Consider the following 21,435-nt stretch of genomic DNA (forward strand, 5'->3'; position numbering starts at 1 on the left):
TGTGTTACGAGATTAAGGACTTCGGTGAGTAGTTCAAGAAAATGCACACGAATAGAACTCGTATGGCTCGAGATGAAGGACTTTAGAAAGAGTTGACATTGCTCGACTATACTACTTTAGTTGTGTATGTTTGGTGCTTATGTGTTCCGGGATGAAGGAGTTTATCAAGAGGTGACACCGCTCGACCATGCTATGATACTCAATCATATCCGGAGCTCATATGATTCGAGATGAAGTACTTTAGTGAGTATTTCGAGTAAGTGCTCACTAATAGTATTCTTGTGGCTCGAGATGAAGGACTTTAAAAAGAGGTGACATTGCTTGTCTATAATACTTTACTTATGTTTGACTGGTGGTTATGTGTTTCGAGATGAAGGACTTTATCAAGAGGGGACACCGCTCGACCATGCTATACTTATGTATGTTTGGTGCTTATGTGTTACGAGATGACGGACTTAGGTGAGTATTTTGAGTAAATGCACACAATTAGTACTCATATGGCCCGAGATGAAGGAATTTAGAAAGAGGTGACATTGCTCGTCTATAATACTTTACTTATGTATGTCCGGTGCTTGTGTGTTTCGAGATGAAGGTCTTTAGTGATTAGTTCGAGTAATTGCACACGAATAATACTCTTATGGCTCGAGATGAAGGACTTTAGAAAGAGGTTACATTGCTCGACTATAACACATTACTTATGTATGTCTGGTGCTTATGTGTTACGAGATGAAGGACTTTGGTGAGTAGTTCAAGAAAATGCGCACGAATAGTACTCATATGGCTCGAGATGAAGGATTTTAGAAAGAGTTGACATTGCTCAACTATACTACTTTACTTGTGTATGTTTGGTGCCTATGTGTTCTGGGATGACGGACTTTATCAAGAGGTGACACCGCTCGATCATGCTACGATACTCAATCATATCCGGAGCTTATATGATTCGAGATGAAGTACTTTAGTGAGTATTTCGAGTAAGTGCTCACGAACAGTATTCTTGTGGCTCGAGATGAAGGACTTTAAAAAGAGGTGACATTGCTCGTCTATAATACTTTACTTATGTTTGACTGATGGTTATGTGTTTCGAGATGAAGGACTTTATCAAGAGGGGACACCGCTCGACCATGCTATACTTATGTATGTCTGGTGCTTATGTGTTACGAGATGAAGGACTTTGTTGAGTATTTTGAGTAAATGCACACAATTAGTACTCATATGGCCCGAGATGAAAGAATTTAGAAAGAGGTGACATTGCTCGTCTATAATACTTTACTTATGTATGCCCGGTGCTTGTGTGTTTCGAGATGAAGGTCTTTAGTGATTAGTTCGAGTAATTGCACACGAATAATACTCTTATGGCTCGAGATGAAGGACTTTAGAAAGAGGTTACATTGCTCGACTATAACACATTACTTATGTATGTCTGGTGCTTATGTGTTACGAGATGAAGGACTTTGGTGAGTAGTTCAAGAAAATGCACACGAATAGTACTCATATGGCTCGAGATGAAGGACTTTAGAAAGAGTTGACATTGCTCAACTATACTACTTTACTTGTGTATGTTTGGTGCCTATGTGTTCCGGGATGAAGGACTTTATCAAGAGGTGACACCGCTCGACCATGCTACGATACTCAATCATATCCGGAGCTTATATGATTCGAGATGAAGTACTTTAGTGAGTATTTCGAGTAAGTGCTCACGAACAGTATTCTTGTGGCTCGAGATGAAGGACTTTAAAAAGAGGTGACATTGCTCGTCTATAATACTTTACTTATGTTTGACTGGTGCTTATGTGTTTCGAGATGAAGTACTTTATCAAGAGGGGATACCGCTCGACCATGCTATGATATTTAAGCACATCCGGAGCTTATATGATTCGAGATGATGGACTTTAGTGAGTACTTCGATAAAGTGCACACAAATTTCATTTGATAAAATCATTCATCTCGGAGCACATAAGCACCCATCAGACTTTATCAAGAGGTAACACCGCTGAGCCATGCTACGATACTTAATCATATCCGGAGCTCATATGATTTGAGACGGAGAGAAGTGCATATTTCAACCCTCAACTTTTGCCCTAGTCTAATTTACAACCCCAAACTCCAATACCATCTAAATTACAACCCCCAACTCTCAAAACCGGCCAGGATTCAACCCTCCCCTCTCTGTTGACCGGTTTTGACCTGGTTGACCGGTTTTGACCTGGTTGACCGGTTTTGACCACTCAACAGGTCCAGTCAGCATGCCACATCAGCAAAAAATGCAAAATTTCCAAGGAAACAACCTGTAAAATCGAAGAAAATCCAGGAAAAGAAATAAGAAATCCAATTTCCGAAAAACACGGAAAATAAAAAAAAACAAATTTCCAAAAAAAATCCAGAAAAAACCCAAAAACTCAAATTCCAGAAAAAAATCTTTTTTATTTTCCCTAGCTTTTTTCGCGAACAATTTTTTCGGAATTTTGCCTTTTTATATTTTTCCCTGATCTTATAGATTTTTATTTACTTTTTCTTGAAATTTTGAAAAAAATTCTGACGTGGCATGCTGATTGGACCCGTTGACTAGTCAAAACTGGTCACCCCAGGTCAAAACCGGTCAACAGGGAGGGGAGGGTTGAATCCTGACCGGTTTTGAGACTTGGGGGTTGTAATTTAGACGGTATTAAAGTTCAGGGTTGTAAAATAGACTAGGGCAAGAGTTCAGGGTTGAAATATGCACTTCTCTCTTTGAGACGAAGGACTTCATCAAGTAGTTCGAGTAAATGCACACGAACAATATTCTTGTGGCTCGATATGGAGGACTCTAGAAGGAGGTGACATTGACCGTCTATAATACTTTACTTATGTTTGACTGGTGCATATGTGTTCTGAGATGAAGGACTTTATCAAGAGGTGACACCGCTCGACCATGCCATGATACTTAAGCATATCCGGAGCTTATATGATCCGAGATGAAGGACTTTAGTGAGCATTTTGAGTAAATGCACACGAATAATACTCATATGGCCTGAGATGAAGGAATTTAGAAAGAGGTGACATTGCTCGGCTATAGTACTTTACTTATGTATGCCCGGTTCTTGTGTGTTTCAAGATGAAGGTCTTTAGTGATTAGTTCGAGTAATTGCACATGAATAATACTCTTATGTCTCGAGATGAAGGACTTTAGAAAGAGGTTACATTGCTCGCCTATAATACTTTACTTATGTTTGATTGGTGCTTATGTGTTCCGAGATGAAGGACTTTATCAAGAGGTGACACCCCTCGACCATGCCACGATACTTAAGCATATCCGGAGCTTATATGATCCGAGATGAAGGACTTTAGTGAGCATTTCGAGTAAATGCACACGAACAGTACTCATATGGCCCGAGATGAAGGAATTTAGAAATAGGTGACATTGCTCGGCTATAATACTTTACTTATGTATGTCTGGTGCTTGTGTGTTTCGAGATGAAGGTCTTTAGTGATTAGTTCGAGTAATTGCACACGAATAATACTCTTATGGCTCGAGATGAAGGACTTTAGAAAGAGTTGACAGTGCTCGACTATACTACTTTACTTGTGTATGTTTGGTGCTTATGTGTTCCGGATTAAGGACTTTATCAAGAGGTGATACCGCTCGACCATGCTACGATACTCAATCATATCGGACCTTATGATTCGAGATGAAGTATTTTAGTGAGTATTTCGAGTAAATGCTCACGAACAATATTCTTGTGGATGAAGGACTTTAAAAAGAGGTGACATTGCTCGTCTATAATACTTTACTTATGTTTGATTGGTGCTTATGTGTTTCGAGATGAAGGACTTTATCGAGAGGTGACACCGCTCGACCCCGCTCGACCATGCTATGATATTTAAGCACATCCGGAGCTTATGTGATTCGAGATGAAGGACTTTAGTGAGTAGTTCGATAAAGTTCCCACAAATTTCGTTCGATAAAGTCATTCATGTCGGAGCACATAAGCACCCATCAAACTACCCAAGTACCCATCAGACTTTATCAAGAAGTAACGCCGCTCGGTCATGCAACGATACTTAATCATATCCGGAGCTCATATGATTCGAGACGCAGGACTCCATCAAGTAGTTCGAGTAAATGCACACGAACAGTATTCTTGTGGCTCGATATGGAGGACTCTAGATGGGGGTGACATTGATCGTCTATAATACTTTACTTATTTTTGACTGGTGCTTATGTGTTCCGAGATGAAGGACTTTATCAAGAGGTGACACCGCTCGACCATGCTACGATATTTCAGCATATCCGGAGCTTATATGATTCGAGATGAAGGACTTTAGTGAGTAGTTTGATAAAGTTCACACAATTTTTGTTTGATAAAGTCATTCATCTCGGAGCACATAAGCACCCATCAAACTACCCAAGTACCCATCAGATTTTATCAAGAACTATTAACGGAATCTTCTCAGTGAAATCTATGTATGTGGACATAACTGAGTATGGTCCGATTCCGAAATCGATACATATTTGGAAGATCAAGGTGCCACTAAAAATCAAATTCTTCATGTGGCTTGTGCATAAGGAGGTGATTCTGACTAAGGATAACCTGACAAAGCGTAATTAGGAGGGAAGTCAAACTGTTATGGTATTCACACGTTATTTGGGACATGACTAAATGGAGTAGAGCCAACTACTGCGAGACATATTCAGATATGAGTATGCGCATTACTTTGGGCTATATGAAACTGTAGAAATGATATGATTTTTAACAGACAAAAGCATATAATTTTTTTGCAGCATATAATTACAGTGATCATTACTCACTCCTACAGAAGCCACAGAGCCTTTGATTACTGGGTCTACCCAATGGGAGATGTTAGCTCGACATATCTACAACCGGTTTGAATGGTGGTCCAATAGTAGGCTGGGTGTTTAGTCATCTCGTCTTATTTTTATCGGTTGTGGCAACTTTTAACTTTTTTATTATTATTTTAGCTCTGAGGAAGATTGTACTGGACCGTAGACTTTTCGGATAATTTGCTTAATACAGGAGTTGCATGCATCACTCTTATGTAAAGGCGGGGGTAATACTCCTAGCTAGAAGAACTTTAGACATACATGCCCGAGATCAGGACTCTCCTCTTCTATGTCAAAGCCATTCCCTGCTAGATAATATTTTATTTGAGTTTGTGGGTGCACCCCAAATATACTAGAGCATTACTATACAGCTGATACTTTTCACACGATACTCAGACGACATTGCCCATCAGCCCGTTCGTAAAGTAGATGCACATCGATCTCACGGTATAGAGTCGGTGTCGACTGCACATCAGCCATACCATATCGTGTGTAGATCAATTTCAAATATATTATGTTAGGTCTCCAACTTCTATTTCACGGAAGTGTCCGGCGACATTGCCATGAACTTTTGATGATACTACGAATCATCAAGCGATGACATGACCAAAATATTATACTATTATCTCCATTCCAAAATATTGAAGTTTTGGGTTTGGCCCAAGTCAAACATGTTTAAGTTTGATCTAGTCTTAGTAAAAATATATTAACATCTCGGAGGAGATTTTCTATGAAATTTATTTTTATATTATGTATATTTGGTGTATTTTTTCTACTCGTTTGAGTCAAGGCATCAAGATTCCCCTTTCCATCATTGACTGCCGGAGCGGCAGGTAGCGGGAGGCTAATCCACGGGCTGGTTGGCGGGGAGATCGAGGGAAAATATATCGCCGTAATAGTTTTTGACTTGATTCATACAAAATGAATAATACGAAAACTATGAGTTGATCAATGATTTTTTTGTTGGTGTTCAATATATATTAGCTTTAAAATATATTGATATTGGACTTGTTTTGAAGATCTCGCCATTTAAAAGTCAACTAAATAAATGAATCAAAATTTGCATAATCTATTTACAAGATACGGTAACGTTTTTGTTTGTAACGCAAGTTTGTGTTGAAGAGATGACAGCATCTGCTAGCGGCCGCATCCGGATGACGTACTAGCTGTGACAGTGCTGCACATGCTCCTGTGTCTGGACTAATTTATTTTCAACTATGCTCCTGTTGTTTGATCTGAGGTGTCCTCTGAAGAACTTTGTTCGGGTATTCCGAAGAACTTTATATTAGGTGTGTCTTGAATATTGGCCATATAACCCGGTTAGTAGAAGAAAAGCTCTTTTACAAGTATTAATAATCCTAGACCATACAATTAGCAGATAAACTAGAGACTACTATGGTACAATTAGCAGATCTGACCCAGATATACTTTTGCAGCAATACCTAAACAAGGACGGCGTGGAGAAAAGGTCGTCCGGGGAAAAGGAGGCATGGCAATGCCTAGGAGCTACTAAAAACGAATCTATAGGGCTCCGTCCCATCTGAGGTCAAATCAGTTGAAATACGGCTCAATATACACAGGAGCAAAATTGCATGTGACCATGGAATACCATGCATGCCTGACACAGCAGTGGGCCATATTGATTGGACTGCTTGCTCGATGGGTGGTCGTTGATACCATGCATGCATTCACAACCAGGTAGAAGTTGCTCGCAACTCATGCATGTCATTTTCACCGTGCTAAATTCATATACCCTGTCCCTAAATATAAGCCTTTTTAGAGATTCAAATATGAATTACATACGAGTAAAATAAGTGAATCTACACTCCTAAATACATCTATATAGTACATTCATATGTGGTCCATATTGAGATCTCTAGAAAGGCTTACATTTAGAAATGAAGGGGCAGTACATACTTTTTTTAAGGGTCTAGGGGGCCAGAAAACCACCCATATGAATTTCCAACATGTAAAAAAAACATCCATAAGTTTAACAATCTACTCTTTCTGTTATTTTATATTTTTGCAAGGAAGCGAGCTACTCTCTATCTTTTGGCATACAAATGGAGCTATAAACATACGATGTTGTTTCTTTTGTAGGGTTTTACCCCTTGTTTATTTCCTCCTGTATGTCTTTCTTTTTGCTATTTTCGTGGTTTTGGGAGTGGTTCCGGTGTGACATCTTTGGCAAACTTAGACGTGGTTGAAGAGGCAATGTTTCCTTGTGCGACCATCTACAATCATCTTCGGCAGTAAACCATTGGCCAACAAATTTTGTATCAAAATCATGCTACTATATTAGTTTCACTGTGTCTTTGCATTGTGTGCTCTTCTAGAAAGATCGAATCACCTTAAGTTCTTACGCCCGCGGGAATGGTGTACGTCATGTTTGCACACAGACTTGTTCCAACATCACCAGGGGCAAGATGGCAATGCAACTACTTCCTCCGTTCCAAAATATAGTGCTTCTTCTATTCCCGTGCTTCAACTTTGACCAAAAAATTAACAAACGAGACCGACTGCGGCGGGAGTAAAAGTTATACCAGTGAATTCGTATTCGAAAGAAGTTTTCAATTACATATTTTTTTCTTCCGCCGCAATCGGTCTTGTTGGTTAAATTTATGGTCAAAATTGAACCTCGAGAAGCGTGGGCGTACTTTATTTTGAAATGGAGGAAGTATTTTGGACACCATTCTTGAAATACCCTCAAGCGTGAGCATAACATCAGGAGGAGTCATAAAATCCCACACATGTCGTCCATAGCGGCAACCTTTTTGCCTTTCTCCTCCCATGGAACTGCCACGAAGGACATAATGACATGCGACTCATAACACCTTGGACAAATGACACGTGTGTGCAGGGGCGGAGCCAGGATTTGAATATAGGGGGGGGGGGGCAAGTCAAGTATAGGTAAAAAAGTATCCAATGCAAAAAAAAACGTATAGAAAAAGGTTCGCTTCAGCCATAGTATTAGTTTAAATTTACCTTTAAGATTAAGTTTCTCTTCAATTGCTGAACTGGAATCTCGAATTAGTTTCTTTTTTGCAGGCAAAATTTTAACTTAGGTAAAATTTGTATCAAAAATAGGAACATTACAAGATAATTTGCATCACAATCATGATAATCTCTATGACAATAGATATCAACTCTTCATAAAATCACAGCGTCACAAGTCACACAACCAGAACAACAAAACATTGATGTATAAATTCGACACAGATACAATGAGAATTTAGAGTTGGAAAGTTTAGTAGATACTCCCGTGCAGAAATAGTTACGAACTAGCCAAGGTTCAACACTATTCCCGTGTTGCTTATATCTTTTTTCTTGCGGCTTTCTTTGGTTTTGTATTTCTTTAGCGATTTTATTCGGTTTCTCTTTTTTTTCCTCCGGTTTTCTTTGTTTCTTTCTTTTGTTTTCACCAGTTTTCTCCTTTTTTTCTTATTAACTTTCTCCTTTTAACACATGTCTACTTTTCTCAGTGCACATTGCATATTTATCTATTCATGTGTAACATTTTTTGGGACATGTTAAATATATTTGAAATACATGATGTACATTTCTTAATACATGTTTAACATTTTCCAAATATAAGTTGAACATTTTTTCCTGGCACAAAACATATTTTTTAAACTGCATGAACATTTTTTACATTGTATAAACATTTAAAAATAATTATGATTTTTTTGAACCTGTGATCAGTTTTTAAAGTGTCACAACCATTTTTTTAATTGTAGGAAACATTTTCTTTGAATTACGCAAACAGTTTTTTACATTCTATAAGATTTTTTAAATATGTCACACATTTCTTTGAAACACATGAAAATATTTTAAATGTGATGAACATCTTTTAAATGCTATGAATGTTATTTTAAAGTTATGCTAACAAAACTTTTACATTGTGTTAACATTTTCCATATTCACGGTGAAAATTTTAAAATAAGTAAATTAAGTATATTGAAATATATGCATTTAGAATGTGTTCTCCAATATAAGAAATGAAAATGAAATTGAAACAAAAAATAGTGCAGGTGTCTAACTACGTGTCTATGCGGGCAGAGGAAAAAATATTATTATCTTGCTGTGTATCATTGGCTGCCCCCCGCTGCTAGTGAGCGCTCTGCACTCTGTCTCGCTATAAGCCAGACGAAGCAGCGCCCCTCATTCTTCCAATGTAGCAGGCCAAGCCAACATGACGTATTAGGCATCTTGTTGAATTCTCTTGCTGATTCGATTAGGCTAGCAAGTTTTTTCTCCAAATGTTAGGTTTGGGATATACTTACTACCTTTCTCCCTTACATTTTTTAATTTTGAAAACACTTTTTTTGGTTTATTTATTTATATATTCTCAATTCATACTTTAAATTAATATAAGTTATCTCATTTGACCTATTTTTTTCTTGTGGATCTGAAAATTATCACCACAATGTTATAATTTGTTTTAAAATTCCCTTGGTGTATTCTTCAAAAGAAATTGTTTAAAAAAATTCAAAATTTACTAAAACATATTAATCATGTGTTTAAAGCGTCCATCTGGTACTTCGAAATGTCCATTGTGTATTCAAAAAATTTCATTGGATATTTAAAAATGTTCATTGTGTATTTCATAACTTTAGTTTTTAGTTATAATTAATGTATGTCAATATGTTCATTGGGCATAAAATAAATTTAATGTGTGTTTACGAAATGTCCATCATGTACTGAAAAATGTTCATCATATATTGACAACATGTTTATCGTTTATTCAAAAATATTCATCGTAACGTTTATATAAATAGTTGATAACAAAGTTCATATAGCTGACAAGATTTGTTTAGACACATTGGAATATGTTGAGATATGCCACAAGACTTGTTCTGAAACTACACAAAAGATGTTCACGCCCCTCGAAAAAATTGTTCCGACAATTCAAAGCAATTCTCTGCTTCTCCACCCCATCCCATCTATTTCAACAAGTTGCTATTTTCTGTCGTTGATGGACGAAGGCGGATTGCTGTTTTTGCTCAGTGCATGCTTGAATGTTCAAAGCCACTAGCTCCTGCCCTGCATAACTATACGCACTGTATAATTGGTTTTGTATTCGAAATAAGTTTCAAATGGTGTATAGATAATTTAGATAACGTCCATCAAATCGACGATCTAGGACACGCTGGTTTTATAAACCGGAAGTGAGCGAGTACCTAATGTTTAGTAATAATTTCTCAATTAACTTAGAAATAAAGGCTCTAAGAATTCCACAAAAGCATACAACCCAATCAAGTTCGTCCTCCAAATTCAAGCAAAACGACATAAAATAAAGTGTACCAATTAACCAGATGACTAGATTGCCGGCCAATGACATTTACTGACTTGAACCGTGCATATTCCACCTGCTATATATGACGACACCCCCGATAACAAATCAAAAGTTTGCCTCAGATCAGAAAAGAAAAAAGAACAAGTAAAACGCAGCCATAATAAACTAAATACTATATAAATGACTAGCACTAGTACTGATGTTTCAGTAGAGAAGAAGAGGGTTTGTTTGAACTGGTCGTCGAGGTGCTAGCGCGGGAGGAAATAGTCGTTGCTGTACCAGAGGTTGGTGGCGGCACGCTGGAGCTGGACGATATTAGCGACGTCGACAGCCCAACTTCGTCGCCCAAGGCGAGCGGCGGCGGTGCGTACGTCGGCACCGGCATCTTGGAGGGGAGCACCGGCAGCTGGCTGCAGCTGTGGAGCGTGGCCAGGGCTTCCCTGATGGTTGGTCGCGCAGACGTGTCCGGGTGTGCGCACCAGAGCCCGACGATCATCACCCTCTCCACCTCCGGCGGGTCGTAGTCTCCGTTGAGCCGCTCGTCGGCAGCCTCGAGGATGGCTCCCCGGCCGTACAGGCCCCAGGCCCACTCGACTAGCCGGAAGACGCCTCCGTTCTTGCGCTGCTGGTCCTCGTCTGACGGGATCATGCTCATCGGCTTCCTGCCGCACGCCACCTCCAGCAGCACCACACCGAAGCTGTACACGTCGGACTCGGCGCTGGCCCTGCCGGTGACAATGCACTGGGGGTCTAAGTAGCCCGGAGTCCCTGAGACTGCTGTCATCGTCTGGGTCCCGGCGGCATGGTCGACAAGCCTCGCGAGCCCAAAGTCCCCGAGCTTGGCTCCGAAGGACTCGTCCAGCATCACGTTGCTGGGCTTGATGTCCCGGTGCAGCACGCACTGCTCCCACTCCTCGTGGAGGTAGAGCAGTGCCGATCCAAGCTCTAGCAATATCTTCATCCTCATCGGCCATGTCAGGAAGGTGCCCTGCTTGCCGTGGAGATGGATGTCGAGGCTGCGGTTGGGCATGAGCTCGTAGACCAGCAGGAGCTCCTCTCGGCCATGGCACCAGCCGAGGAGCTGCACCAGGTTCCGGTGGCGCAGCCTGCTTATCACCTTGATCTCCGACTTGTACTCCCTCTTCCCTTGCAGGGAGGACTCATGCTTGGAGAACCTCTTAATGGCCACAGCAAGCCCAGCTGGCTCTCTCAGGTAGCCTCGGTAAACCGCACCAAAGCCACCTTGCCCAAGCTTCTCCTCCGCGGCGAAGTTCCTGGTCGCTTCCACGAGCTCTTGGTATGGGAATCGCCTTGGCCCCGTCCCCATCTCGATCTCAGTCATCGGATCACCTTCGCCTTCCGAGTCTGTGTAGTGGTCCTCCGTCTCCACGATTCTCTGGCGATGGCGGCGCCGCACTACGAGTGCTGCTGTGGCAGCAAAGAGGAGCACGAGGAACAATGTTGCGCCAGCAGCTGCCCCAGCTATAACTCCAGGGCCCGGCCTTGACGGGGAGGATGTTGCTGCTGGTGGTGGTGATGGTGGTGGCGGCGGTTCCAACGAAGAGTTGAAGGACCAAGAGCGTAGCTGATGCAGTTCGATGGCGTTGGATGTGGACGCGGAGAAGCCAACGGAGACCTGCTCCGGCAGTGCGCTCTTGAGGTCAACCTTGGAGCGAAGGCTGTAATTCCGGTCCCTGGCCTGGCCGGATCTATCATCACCGACCCATACCGTCACCGCCAAGATGCTCCTAACATTGTCGTACTCGACCATAGCAGTCAGGTTGTCCGTCAGCTCGAAGCTCGGCAGGGTCTGCGTGCTCACCGACCGGAGGGAGTTGACATCAATGCCGATGTGGTCGTAGGTCTCACGGGGATCGGACACCACCGTATTGTTGAAGGTGTCGAACTCGACCGCCACGAACCGGCTGTCCCCGGACGCCACGGCGTCCGCGCTCTGGTTGGTGAGGGCGAGGTTGTAATCGATGCAGCGGGCCGGGAGGCTGGACGGGTAGGCGGCGAGGAAGAAGGCCATCCCTTGCCCCTTGCTGTTGATGTCGCCGGAGATGGCGAACGAGAAGCGGGTGGTGAAGCTGGCCACCTCGCCTGTCGCCTTGTCCCAGAGCAGCATCGGCCTGGCGTTGTATGACGCCCGACCATTGCTGTAATCGATATTACCAAACCTGTTGGCGCTGATGTCGATCCATCCGACGCTGAAGGACGCGTCGCCTTCGATCTTGATGTCGTTCTGGTCCGCCGAGCTGAAGGTGGAGTAGTTGAAGGACAAGGAGACGGCAGGAGCAGGGAGGTAGAAGAAGATGAGGAGGATGGTTGCTGTCGAAAAGCCAGACATCCCGGGCGCCGGCGACGATGCATCCTCGATGCATAAAATCTGTTATACATAGATAAAGAGAAACGCCAGGAAGAAGTCAATCTAGCTGCCTGGTAAAATTAATACTAGTTCAATCTCCTATCTAGTCTAGAACGCTGAAAGCTTCAATCACTAGTCAACTCCGACTCCTTGACTACTTCCCAGCTAAGGAACTCAGATTTTCTGCGGATTAGCTAAAATGCAGCCTGAGTGCGTTTTTGTTAAAACGCAGCCGATTTCTAGGCCGTGCGATTCATTCGTGATTCACGGTGATCAAGCCGGAGATGGGTCTGACTCTGAACTGCGCTGAAGGTCATGGCGGCGACCGGTCAGGCGGCCACGTTTATGTTAAACCACACCGTGAATAATGGTCTGTCTATTTGATGTAACATCTGCTGACTCCTCTGTTAAAACAGCTAGATTCTGGTTGAACAAATCAAGTATACTTGTTCAAACCACACTACTTTTTGGAGCATTTATAACTAATACTCCTACGTAACAAAGATTCATTCCGTGGAAGCGCCAGGTCAAAGCAAACAAGGTAAAATAAGACACCTTAGAAACCTACGTACTAAGGACAAACTGACCATACAAGCAAGTTGGAACCACCCTGGGGTCCCTGGCAAATGACAAACTTTCAGCTCTATGCAGCAGTTAGTCCGCACACATACCATGAGCATTGCAAAACTACTGAATGTCATTCCGGAGTAAACATTCACACGAGTAAAGCATTATCCGATACTAATTCAATGAAAAGAACAATGAACTTACTTGCTATGATGAGTTTCACATATATTTCCCCCCTTCCCTATCCACGGAAAGGTCTAGATTAGTCAAAACTCAGAGCATCCCTGTGTTAGAACTGTTTTCAGGATGAGGAGTTGCTAGATCAATGAGCTATACCCAACAGTTGCCTGATTCTCAAATAATATTACTACCAGGTAAGGGAAACTACCCTATGACTCATATGCATGTCTGTTCTGTGTAACAGAACCATTTGAATAAAACATGCCTACTTGTTCATCATACTACTATGAAAAAGTGAGTCTCGTTATAATAAAGATGTTTAGACAGAAGCAAGAAAACAGACTCAATAATAAACTATCAACTAATATCGAAAAGAGGATTATTGCTGAGTTATTAAGCTATAATATAATGGGAAATGCAGAGCAGAGGCAAAGAACTTCACTTTCTATTTTCAAGAAATCCATCTAAGCCACACTACACCAACAGCCATTTAGTGGCACAGACCATCATTACCTAGCCCCAGTTTTCTCCAGGGTGGTTTACATCTCAGTTTACCAAAGTACACAAGAAGAAAGCTCATGCCAGCACTAAGTGCTGCCCCAAGCTTAGCAAAGAGCTCCCTATGATGAAGCTAAGATATTCTCATAGGCTTGTAGGCTGTGAATTTTCGTCATACATCAAAATGTCGATTAAAAAGTTTGTATGGGGTGCCTATGAACCAACAATGCCAGTGATTATGTTTGTTGTTTCATCATATCAGCCAGAAATAAGAACCGTTCTAATTCCTCACATTCATATAAACGCATACGTTCTTCTGACATTCAATTTAGATGCAAACCTTTTTTTTTTTCATTTTTCATCCAAGTGACTTTTGTTCCCCTCCATGTACATTTTGACAGTAAAATTGGCATGTGACAAATTAATAAGCATACATGCAACATACCACAGCTAGGCCTGTAAGGTCAGCTTATTCAAAAGCCTCAATGCCGTAAATGTTCCATATGGCCGTTGCTTCATAGAAAATTTTGTTTCAGAAAGCAAATTTAGCATATGTTTAGAGATAAATTTGATGCTACTATAAATAAATTGTAGTAATGTAAACACATTGATATATTTACACCTTGATCAGTAATATATACGATGCAGCCCGCAGAAAATGAAAGAGAACAAAAAAAGTAGCATAAAGAAAACCTTTTTGGCTGCTGACAGCATTCCGTGCCCTTGAATCTTTCAGCCTTTCTGATAAACCAGTGTCTGCTGTCTGCTTGGGCTTGTCTTGCATTGCCATACCATGATGACCAGAAGCTTCTTGTTCGATTTCCTTCACCTATATAACAATCATAAGCATATCAGAATAGGGCTTGGTGTTCGTAATCAACAATAATGTGTACCTTAAACCATGATTCATCATAAACAAACATTTTTTCTAAGAAAAAACACAAGAAACAAATTGTATGTTGACTTACCCTTTTAAATCAAACGTGCTCATAGCACGAGGCAAGTCTTCAGGGTCCCATCTAAACCGTACCTGAGCTGCAGAAGAGAAGCGCTCCATCGTCTTATCGCTGAGTCTATCAAACAATCAAAACTGTACCAGGCTGTTGCCCGATGGCACATTTTCTGATTGTAGACACACGCAGTGGGTTTCCCGGTGATGCTCGCCCACCAACCATTCCCGGTCTTCTATCTCAGCGTCGTTGCACTTTGTATTTCCGTTATGCAAGTGATGGAACCTGGTTCAAAAATTTATAAACCAGAAGTGAAGTGTGAAATAGTATATGTAGTGTATATAGTAATGATATCTCAACGGACTTAGAAATAAAGGCTGTAGAGGATTCCATAAGGTTACCAACTAATCAAGCCTGTCCCCCATACTCAAACAAAACAATGTACTATAAAATAGAGAGTATGACCAGATCACGTACTAGAGCCGGCCGGTGACAGTTAGTAACTTGGAATCATGTTCCACCTGCCTACTATATATGACAACGAGAGATCACCACATCATCAATCCAACACTCCCGATAACAAATCAAAGGTTTTTTTTTCCTAAAATAAAGAAGAGAACAATCAAACGCACGCCATAACCTAAACAAATGACCAGCACTAGTACTGATGTTTCAGTAGAGAAGAATATGCCGTGTTTTAACTGGTCGTCGAGGTGCTACCATGTCCGTCTGAAGAACTGGTTGTTGTACAAGTGGTGTGCGGTGGGACGCTGGTGCTGGTGGACGATGGCAGCAACGTTGACAGCCCATCATCCACGTCCAAGGCGGACGGTGGCTGAGCATATGTCGGCACCGGCATCTTGGAGGGGAGCACTGGCAGCTTGTCGACCTTGGAGTGGAGCTTGGCCATGGCTTCTCTGATGGTCGGCCGCGCGCTCGGGTCCGGGTGTGCACACCACAGCCCGACGACCAGCACCCTCTCCACCTGTGCTGCGTCTAAGTCACCATTCAGCAGCTTGTCGGCGGACTCAAGAATAGATCCCCGGCCGTACAGCCCCCAAACCCACTCAACCAGCCGGAACACGCCACCGTTCTTTTGTTGCTGGTCCTGATCGGTCGCAGTGAAGCTCATCGGCTTCCTGCCGCACACCACCTCCAGCAGAACCACGCCGAAGCTGTACACGTCTGACTCAGTGCTGGCCCTTCCGGTGACGACACACTGGGGGTCCAAGTAGCCCGGAGTCCCTGAGACTGCGGTCATAGTCTGCGTCCCGGTGGCATGGTCGACAAGCCTTGCGAGCCCGAAGTCGCCCAGCTTAGCTCCAAATGACTCGTCTAGCATCATGTTGCTGGGCTTGATGTCCCGGTGCAGCACGCACTGCTCCCACTCCTCGTGGAGGTAGAGCAGCACGGACCCGAGCTCCATCACTATCCTCATCCTCATCGGCCATGTGAGGAAGGTGCCCTGCTTGCCATGGAGATGGATGTCGAGGCTGCGGTTGGGCATGAGCTCGTAAACCAGCAGGAGCTCCTCGCGGCCATGGCTCCAGCCGAGGAGCTGCACGAGGTTCCGGTGGCGCAGCCTGCTTATCACCTTGATCTCTGACTTGTACTCCCTCTTTCCTTGCAGGGAAGAATCATGCTTGGAGAACCTCTTAATGGCCACGGGAAGCCCAGCTGGCTCTCTCAGGTAGCCTCGGTAAACCGCACCGAAGCCACCTTGCCCAAGCTTCTCCTCCGCGGCAAAGTTCCTCGTCGCTTCCACGAGCTCGTGGTATGAGAACCGCCTTGGCCCCTTCACCATCTCGATCTCCATCATCGGGTCACCTTCGCCTTCCGAGTCTGTGTGGTACTCATCCATCTCCACCATTTTTTGTTGATGGTGGCGACGCACAACGAGTGCCACTGTAGCGGCGAAGATGAGCACGAGGGACACTGATGCACCAGCAGCTGCCCCGGCTATTACTCCCGGACCCAGCCTTGACAGGGAAGATATTGCTGCTGCTGGCGGCGGCGGCGGTTCCAATGAAGATATGAAGGACCAAGAGTGTAGCTGATGCAGTTCGATGGCGTTGGATGTGGATGCGGAGAAGCCGACCGAGACCTGCTCCGGCAGTGCGCTCTTGAGGTCAACCTTGGAGCGAAGGTTGTAACTCCTGTTTCTTGGCTTGCCTTCGTTATCATCACCGAGCCACACCGTCACTGACAAGATGCTGGAAACATTGTCGTAGTTGATGTCGGCAGTCAGGTTGCCCGTCAGCTCGAAGCTTGGCATAGTCAGTGTGCGCACCGACCGGAGGGAGCTGATGTCGATGCCGATGTGGTCGAAGGTATCGTGGGGGTCGGACACCACTGTATTGTTGAAGGTGTCGAACTCCACCGCCACGAACCGGCTGTCGCCGGCCGCCACGGCATCCGCGCTCTGGTTGGTGAGGGCGAGGTTGTAGTCAGGGCAGCGGGCTGGCAGGCTGGACGGGTAGCCGGCGAGAAAGAAGGCCATGCCTTGCCCCTTGCTGCTGATGTTGCCGGAGATGACGAACGAGAAGCGCGTGGTGAAGCTGGCAACCTCGCCGGTCGCCCTGTCCCATAGCAGCATCGGCTGGGCATTGTACGATGCCCGGCCATTGCTGTAGTCGATGCTTCCGTACCTGTTGGCGCTGATGTCGACCCATCCAACGCTGAAGGATGCGTCGCCTTCGATCTTGATGGCGTTCTGGTCCGCTGAGCTGAATGTGGAGTAGTTGAAGGACAAGGAGATGGCAACAGTAGGAAGGTAGAAGAAGAAGATGAGCAGGAGGAGGAGAGCACAAGTGGTGGATGCCGAAAAGCCAACCATCCTCGCATCGGCGATGATCACGATGCATCAACTCTATTATACGATGCATAAAGAGAAACGCCAGGAATAAGTCATTCCAGCTAAGAGACTCCTTAGCTTCATTCCAGCTAAGAAACTCAGATTTTCTGCAGATCAGCTAAAATGCAGTCGCCCCGTTTTCATTAAACTGCAGACGATTTCTAGGTCAGGCGATTCATCCGTGATTCATGATGATCAAGACGGGGACGGGGATGACACAGAGCGGAGACGAGTCTGAACTGAGCTGAAGATGGTGGTTTCTTTTCTAAATTTCTTCTATCTATTTCTGAACTCTGATACAGATGTACTCCCTCCGTAAACTAACACTCTTATATTAGTTTACAGAGGGAGTACTACATATCCTCATGTACAGGCTACTTTTCGTCAAAAGAAAAAGCTGAACAAAGCAGCAGTGGGCAGCAGCGACCGGCCAGGCAGCAGCGTTTTCGTTAAACCACGTCATGAATAATAGTACTCTATATATATTTGAACGTAACATCTTCTAATTTCCACTATGTTAAGACAGCTACAATATGGTTGAACAAATCAAGCATACTTGTTCAACGATACTACTTTTTTCAAGGAAAAAAAAAGGAGCATTCTTAATTAATACTCCTTAGGATCCTACGCACTAAGGACAAACTAACAAAACAAGCAAGTTGGAACCACCATGGCAAATGGCAAACTATCAGCTTTAAGCATCAGTTAGTCCGCACATACCATGACCATTGCTAAATTGCTGATCGGCGTTGTCTGTGGCATTCCATAAGTAAACACCCACATGGGTACATCATTGCCCAACACTTAATTCATTTTCTTTGAAAAGAACAGTGAACTTGCTATGCTGAGATTTCACATATATTTTTCCATTCCCCTATCCAAGGAAAGGGCTACATTAGTTAAAACTCAGATCATGCAGGTATTAGGACTGTTTTCAGGATGAGAAATTGCTAGATCAACCCAACAGCTGCCTGATTGTCAAATAGTACTACCCGTCTACCCCCGTCCTAAATTATAAGACGTGCCTACCAAAACGTCTTATAATTTGGGGCAGAGGAAGTACTACACTAGCTAGGGGAAGCTACACGGATCCATTTGAATAAATTACGCCTACTTGTTCACATCATACAATTATGAATATACCAATAAACATTAAAAAATATGAATAACAGAGATACATTGTGTAAACGTGCTGACTCAAGCAAAAGATGTAACCTCATATTAATAAGGGAAGATGTTTACACACAAGCAAGAAAACAATACGCAATATGCAGATAATAAACTATCCGAAAGGAGAATCCTGCTGACTTGCTGAGTTAGACAGACTATAATGGGTAATTCAGAGCAGACGCAAAGCACTGGACCTTTTTATTCTCTCAATTTTCAGGAAACCTAAGCCGTACGTACGGCAACCAGTGGGCATTTAGGCACCGGCGCACCGCACAGACCAGCACTACTTGCTTAATCCCAGTTTTCTCCACGGTGGTTTATTTCTTAGGTTGCCAAAAGTGAAAATACTTGGAAGGGGGGAGTACAGAAGAAAAAGAAAAGGTTGTACCAGGCGGCAATACCCAAACCATTTCCCCAACACTGCCACAAGCTGAGAAAACATATAGGTCTAGATTATCTTGTGAAGATTTCACCTCCTGCCTGACCTGATGATGGATTGTGCACACATACTGATAATCAACTTTGGACTAGCAATGCCTGGAGATCGAACAAGTTAGAGCATCGCTATGAGATGAAGATCATAGATAGGCAGATTAGTACCGTGCATGTAACCAAACCATGGATCATACAGATTTCACAGGTTAAAGAGCTAAGTACTGGAGTTGACTTGATTAGTGACCCTCTTGTCCTGGTCAGGGCAAATTTGAAGCATAAACTTTCTACCTGCGTAGTTGCCGAGCTGCCCTTCGTAGTGGCTAATCGCCGGAGCCTCCCCTCGACGCGTCGCTCCTCCACGGCAAAGAACAGCGCTCGCCTGGCCCCCGTCGGCGGCTCGGTCGCCTACTCCGATGCATCGCCAGATCTCGAGCTTCCCCTGCATTCCTCCCAGCGCTGGCGCCACAGGCCGGCCTCGCGGAAGTCAGGCGGTATACGGGCCGCGGTGTGGACGGTGGCCGTCGGCGGCGGAGGATTCCGGTGAGATTTGGGGGAGGGGGGCTTGACGGCTGGACGGGCCGTCGTGGAGCGCATTCTAGTGGGCCCGGGCTACCCGTAGCAGGCCTCGTGGCTCAGTTAATTCCGCACAACCACTCAAAAAGAAAAAAGGTTCATTTCGCACTTTCTTTTTCTTTTCCAGACACGTACACTCACATTTCTCTCAAAGACACACACACTTACTCTCCAGACTAATTTTGAAAAAAAAATCTCCAAACCTTTCTTCATGAGATGGATCATACTAATACACGTATACTCAACAAAAGGAAAAACTTGCTCCACTTAGTTAAGTTTGCGCATCTCATAAGAATGGGAGTTTTCTAGTTTACGGGGATTTTAGGATATAATAACTGGTAAATTTTAATGAACATTTCAAAAATAGGATTTTGAGGTTGCTTCTTGAAATATAAAACGTTGTGACATTGTAGTTTTCTTCGGACCTGGGACTGATAGTATTTAACACGACCGGCTGCTAGGCTATTCTTCTTGCATGCTTTTGGTAAATTATGTCCTGGCAATTGATTAATTGGGTGGATGAGTCCCAAGTATTTTAGTGACTCTTGGCAGTATGAATTCGCATCTCTATTTAATTACTCACTAAGCAAGAGTGACACGACGACCGCGTGGCCTAATGGATAAGGCGCTCGCCTCCGGAGCGGGAGATTCTGGGTTCGAGTCCCAGCGTGGTCGCATTTTTTGTCTTTTTGCACGTTCATGTCCCGCCGCCGTTTATGTGTTCGTCCCCCTCCCCCGTCGCATTTTGTCTTTTGCACGTTCATGTCCCGCCGCCGTTTATGTGTCCCCCCCCCAGCGGGAGATGAACGTCCCGCCGCCGTTTATGTGTTTGTCCCCCCCCCCCACAGCGGGAGATGCTGCAAAATCGGTTGCAAAACATTTCAATAATATTTGATTTGTGCAACATAATAATAATATTGCATTTTTTGTCTTTTGCACGTTCATGTCCCGCCGCCGTTTATGTGTTCGTCCCCCTCCCCCGTCGCATTTTGTCTTTTGCACGTTCATGTCCCGCCGCCGTTTATGTGTCCCCCCCCCCCAGCGGGAGATGAACGTCCCGCCGCCGTTTATGTGTTTGTCCCCCCCCCCCCCCACAGCGGGAGATGCTGCAAAATCGGTTGCAAAACATTTCAATAATATTTGATTTGTGCAACATAATAATAATATTGCATTTTTTGTCTTTTGCACGTTCATGTCCCGCCGCCGTTTATGTGTTCGCCCCCCCCCCCCCCCCCCTCTTTCTACATTCTAACATCTAGCATTTCACCCCCAGCGGGAGATGCTGCAAAATCGGTTGCAAAACATTTCAATGATATTTGATTTGTGCAACATAATAATAATATTGTTTTCCTCTTCTTCAAGTACCATCAGATTAGTCAACTCAAACACTGAGAGATTACTATAGAACCAAGGATTAATAACATGTGAAAATTTTAAAAAACAAACGACCTGTTATATTGATTATGTATAGTTGTAAAATATTTATTGAATATAAGTAGTCATGGAATAAAAAATATCTTCTCATGCATGATGGCTTGCGGTGGTGAGTCCTTTCTCATGCATCGTCGTTGTATGTCCGGGTGGGACTTATCCCATCCATAATTATATGGTGATGTGGCATGTTGAGATCAATAAGTTAGTGTGGATCATTTTCATAGGTATATAGGATATGCATTTTTATTTTGTTTATCTACTACCTCTACAGGAGCACGAAGGGTGAAAAAA

General features: G+C 43.6%; 1 protein-coding gene, 1 non-coding gene and 1 pseudogene across 5 annotated transcripts; 1 reads left to right on the forward strand and 2 right to left on the reverse strand.

The window, feature by feature from the left end:
* Positions 1–10,029: 10,029 nt before the first annotated feature.
* On the reverse strand, positions 10,030–19,758 carry LOC147987929 (L-type lectin-domain containing receptor kinase IX.1-like). Of its 4 annotated transcripts, none has more exons than XM_087545516.1 (5): positions 19,426–19,758; positions 14,759–14,963; positions 14,422–14,557; positions 13,255–13,291; positions 10,030–12,504 (listed from the first exon to the last, which is right to left on the reverse strand). In XM_087545516.1, exon 5 carries the CDS (start codon positions 12,463–12,465, stop codon positions 10,306–10,308), a length of 2,160 nt encoding a protein of 719 aa, XP_087401642.1. In that variant the 5' UTR covers positions 12,466–12,504; positions 13,255–13,291; positions 14,422–14,557; positions 14,759–14,963; positions 19,426–19,758; the 3' UTR covers positions 10,030–10,305. The 4 variants fall into 4 exon arrangements, with proteins under 4 accessions (XP_087401642.1, XP_087401640.1, XP_087401641.1 ...); XM_087545514.1 differs by lacking the exon at positions 13,255–13,291 and adding an exon at positions 19,091–19,239 and having other exon boundaries at positions 14,697–14,963; XM_087545515.1 differs by lacking the exon at positions 13,255–13,291.
* Positions 14,971–19,096, reverse strand: LOC125527908 (L-type lectin-domain containing receptor kinase IX.1 pseudogene; annotated as a pseudogene).
* A 554-nt stretch (positions 19,759–20,312) lies between the features above and the next one.
* On the forward strand, positions 20,313–20,385 carry TRNAR-CCG (transfer RNA arginine (anticodon CCG)). Its single transcript has one exon. It is a non-coding gene; the product is annotated as a tRNA-Arg (tRNA).
* The last annotated feature ends 1,050 nt before the right edge of the window (positions 20,386–21,435 follow it).

Source organism: Triticum urartu, chromosome 2A (assembly GCF_056163025.1).
Source record: "Triticum urartu cultivar PI428250 chromosome 2A, HENAU_Tu73, whole genome shotgun sequence".
Classification (NCBI taxonomy): Eukaryota; Viridiplantae; Streptophyta; class Magnoliopsida; order Poales; family Poaceae; genus Triticum; species Triticum urartu.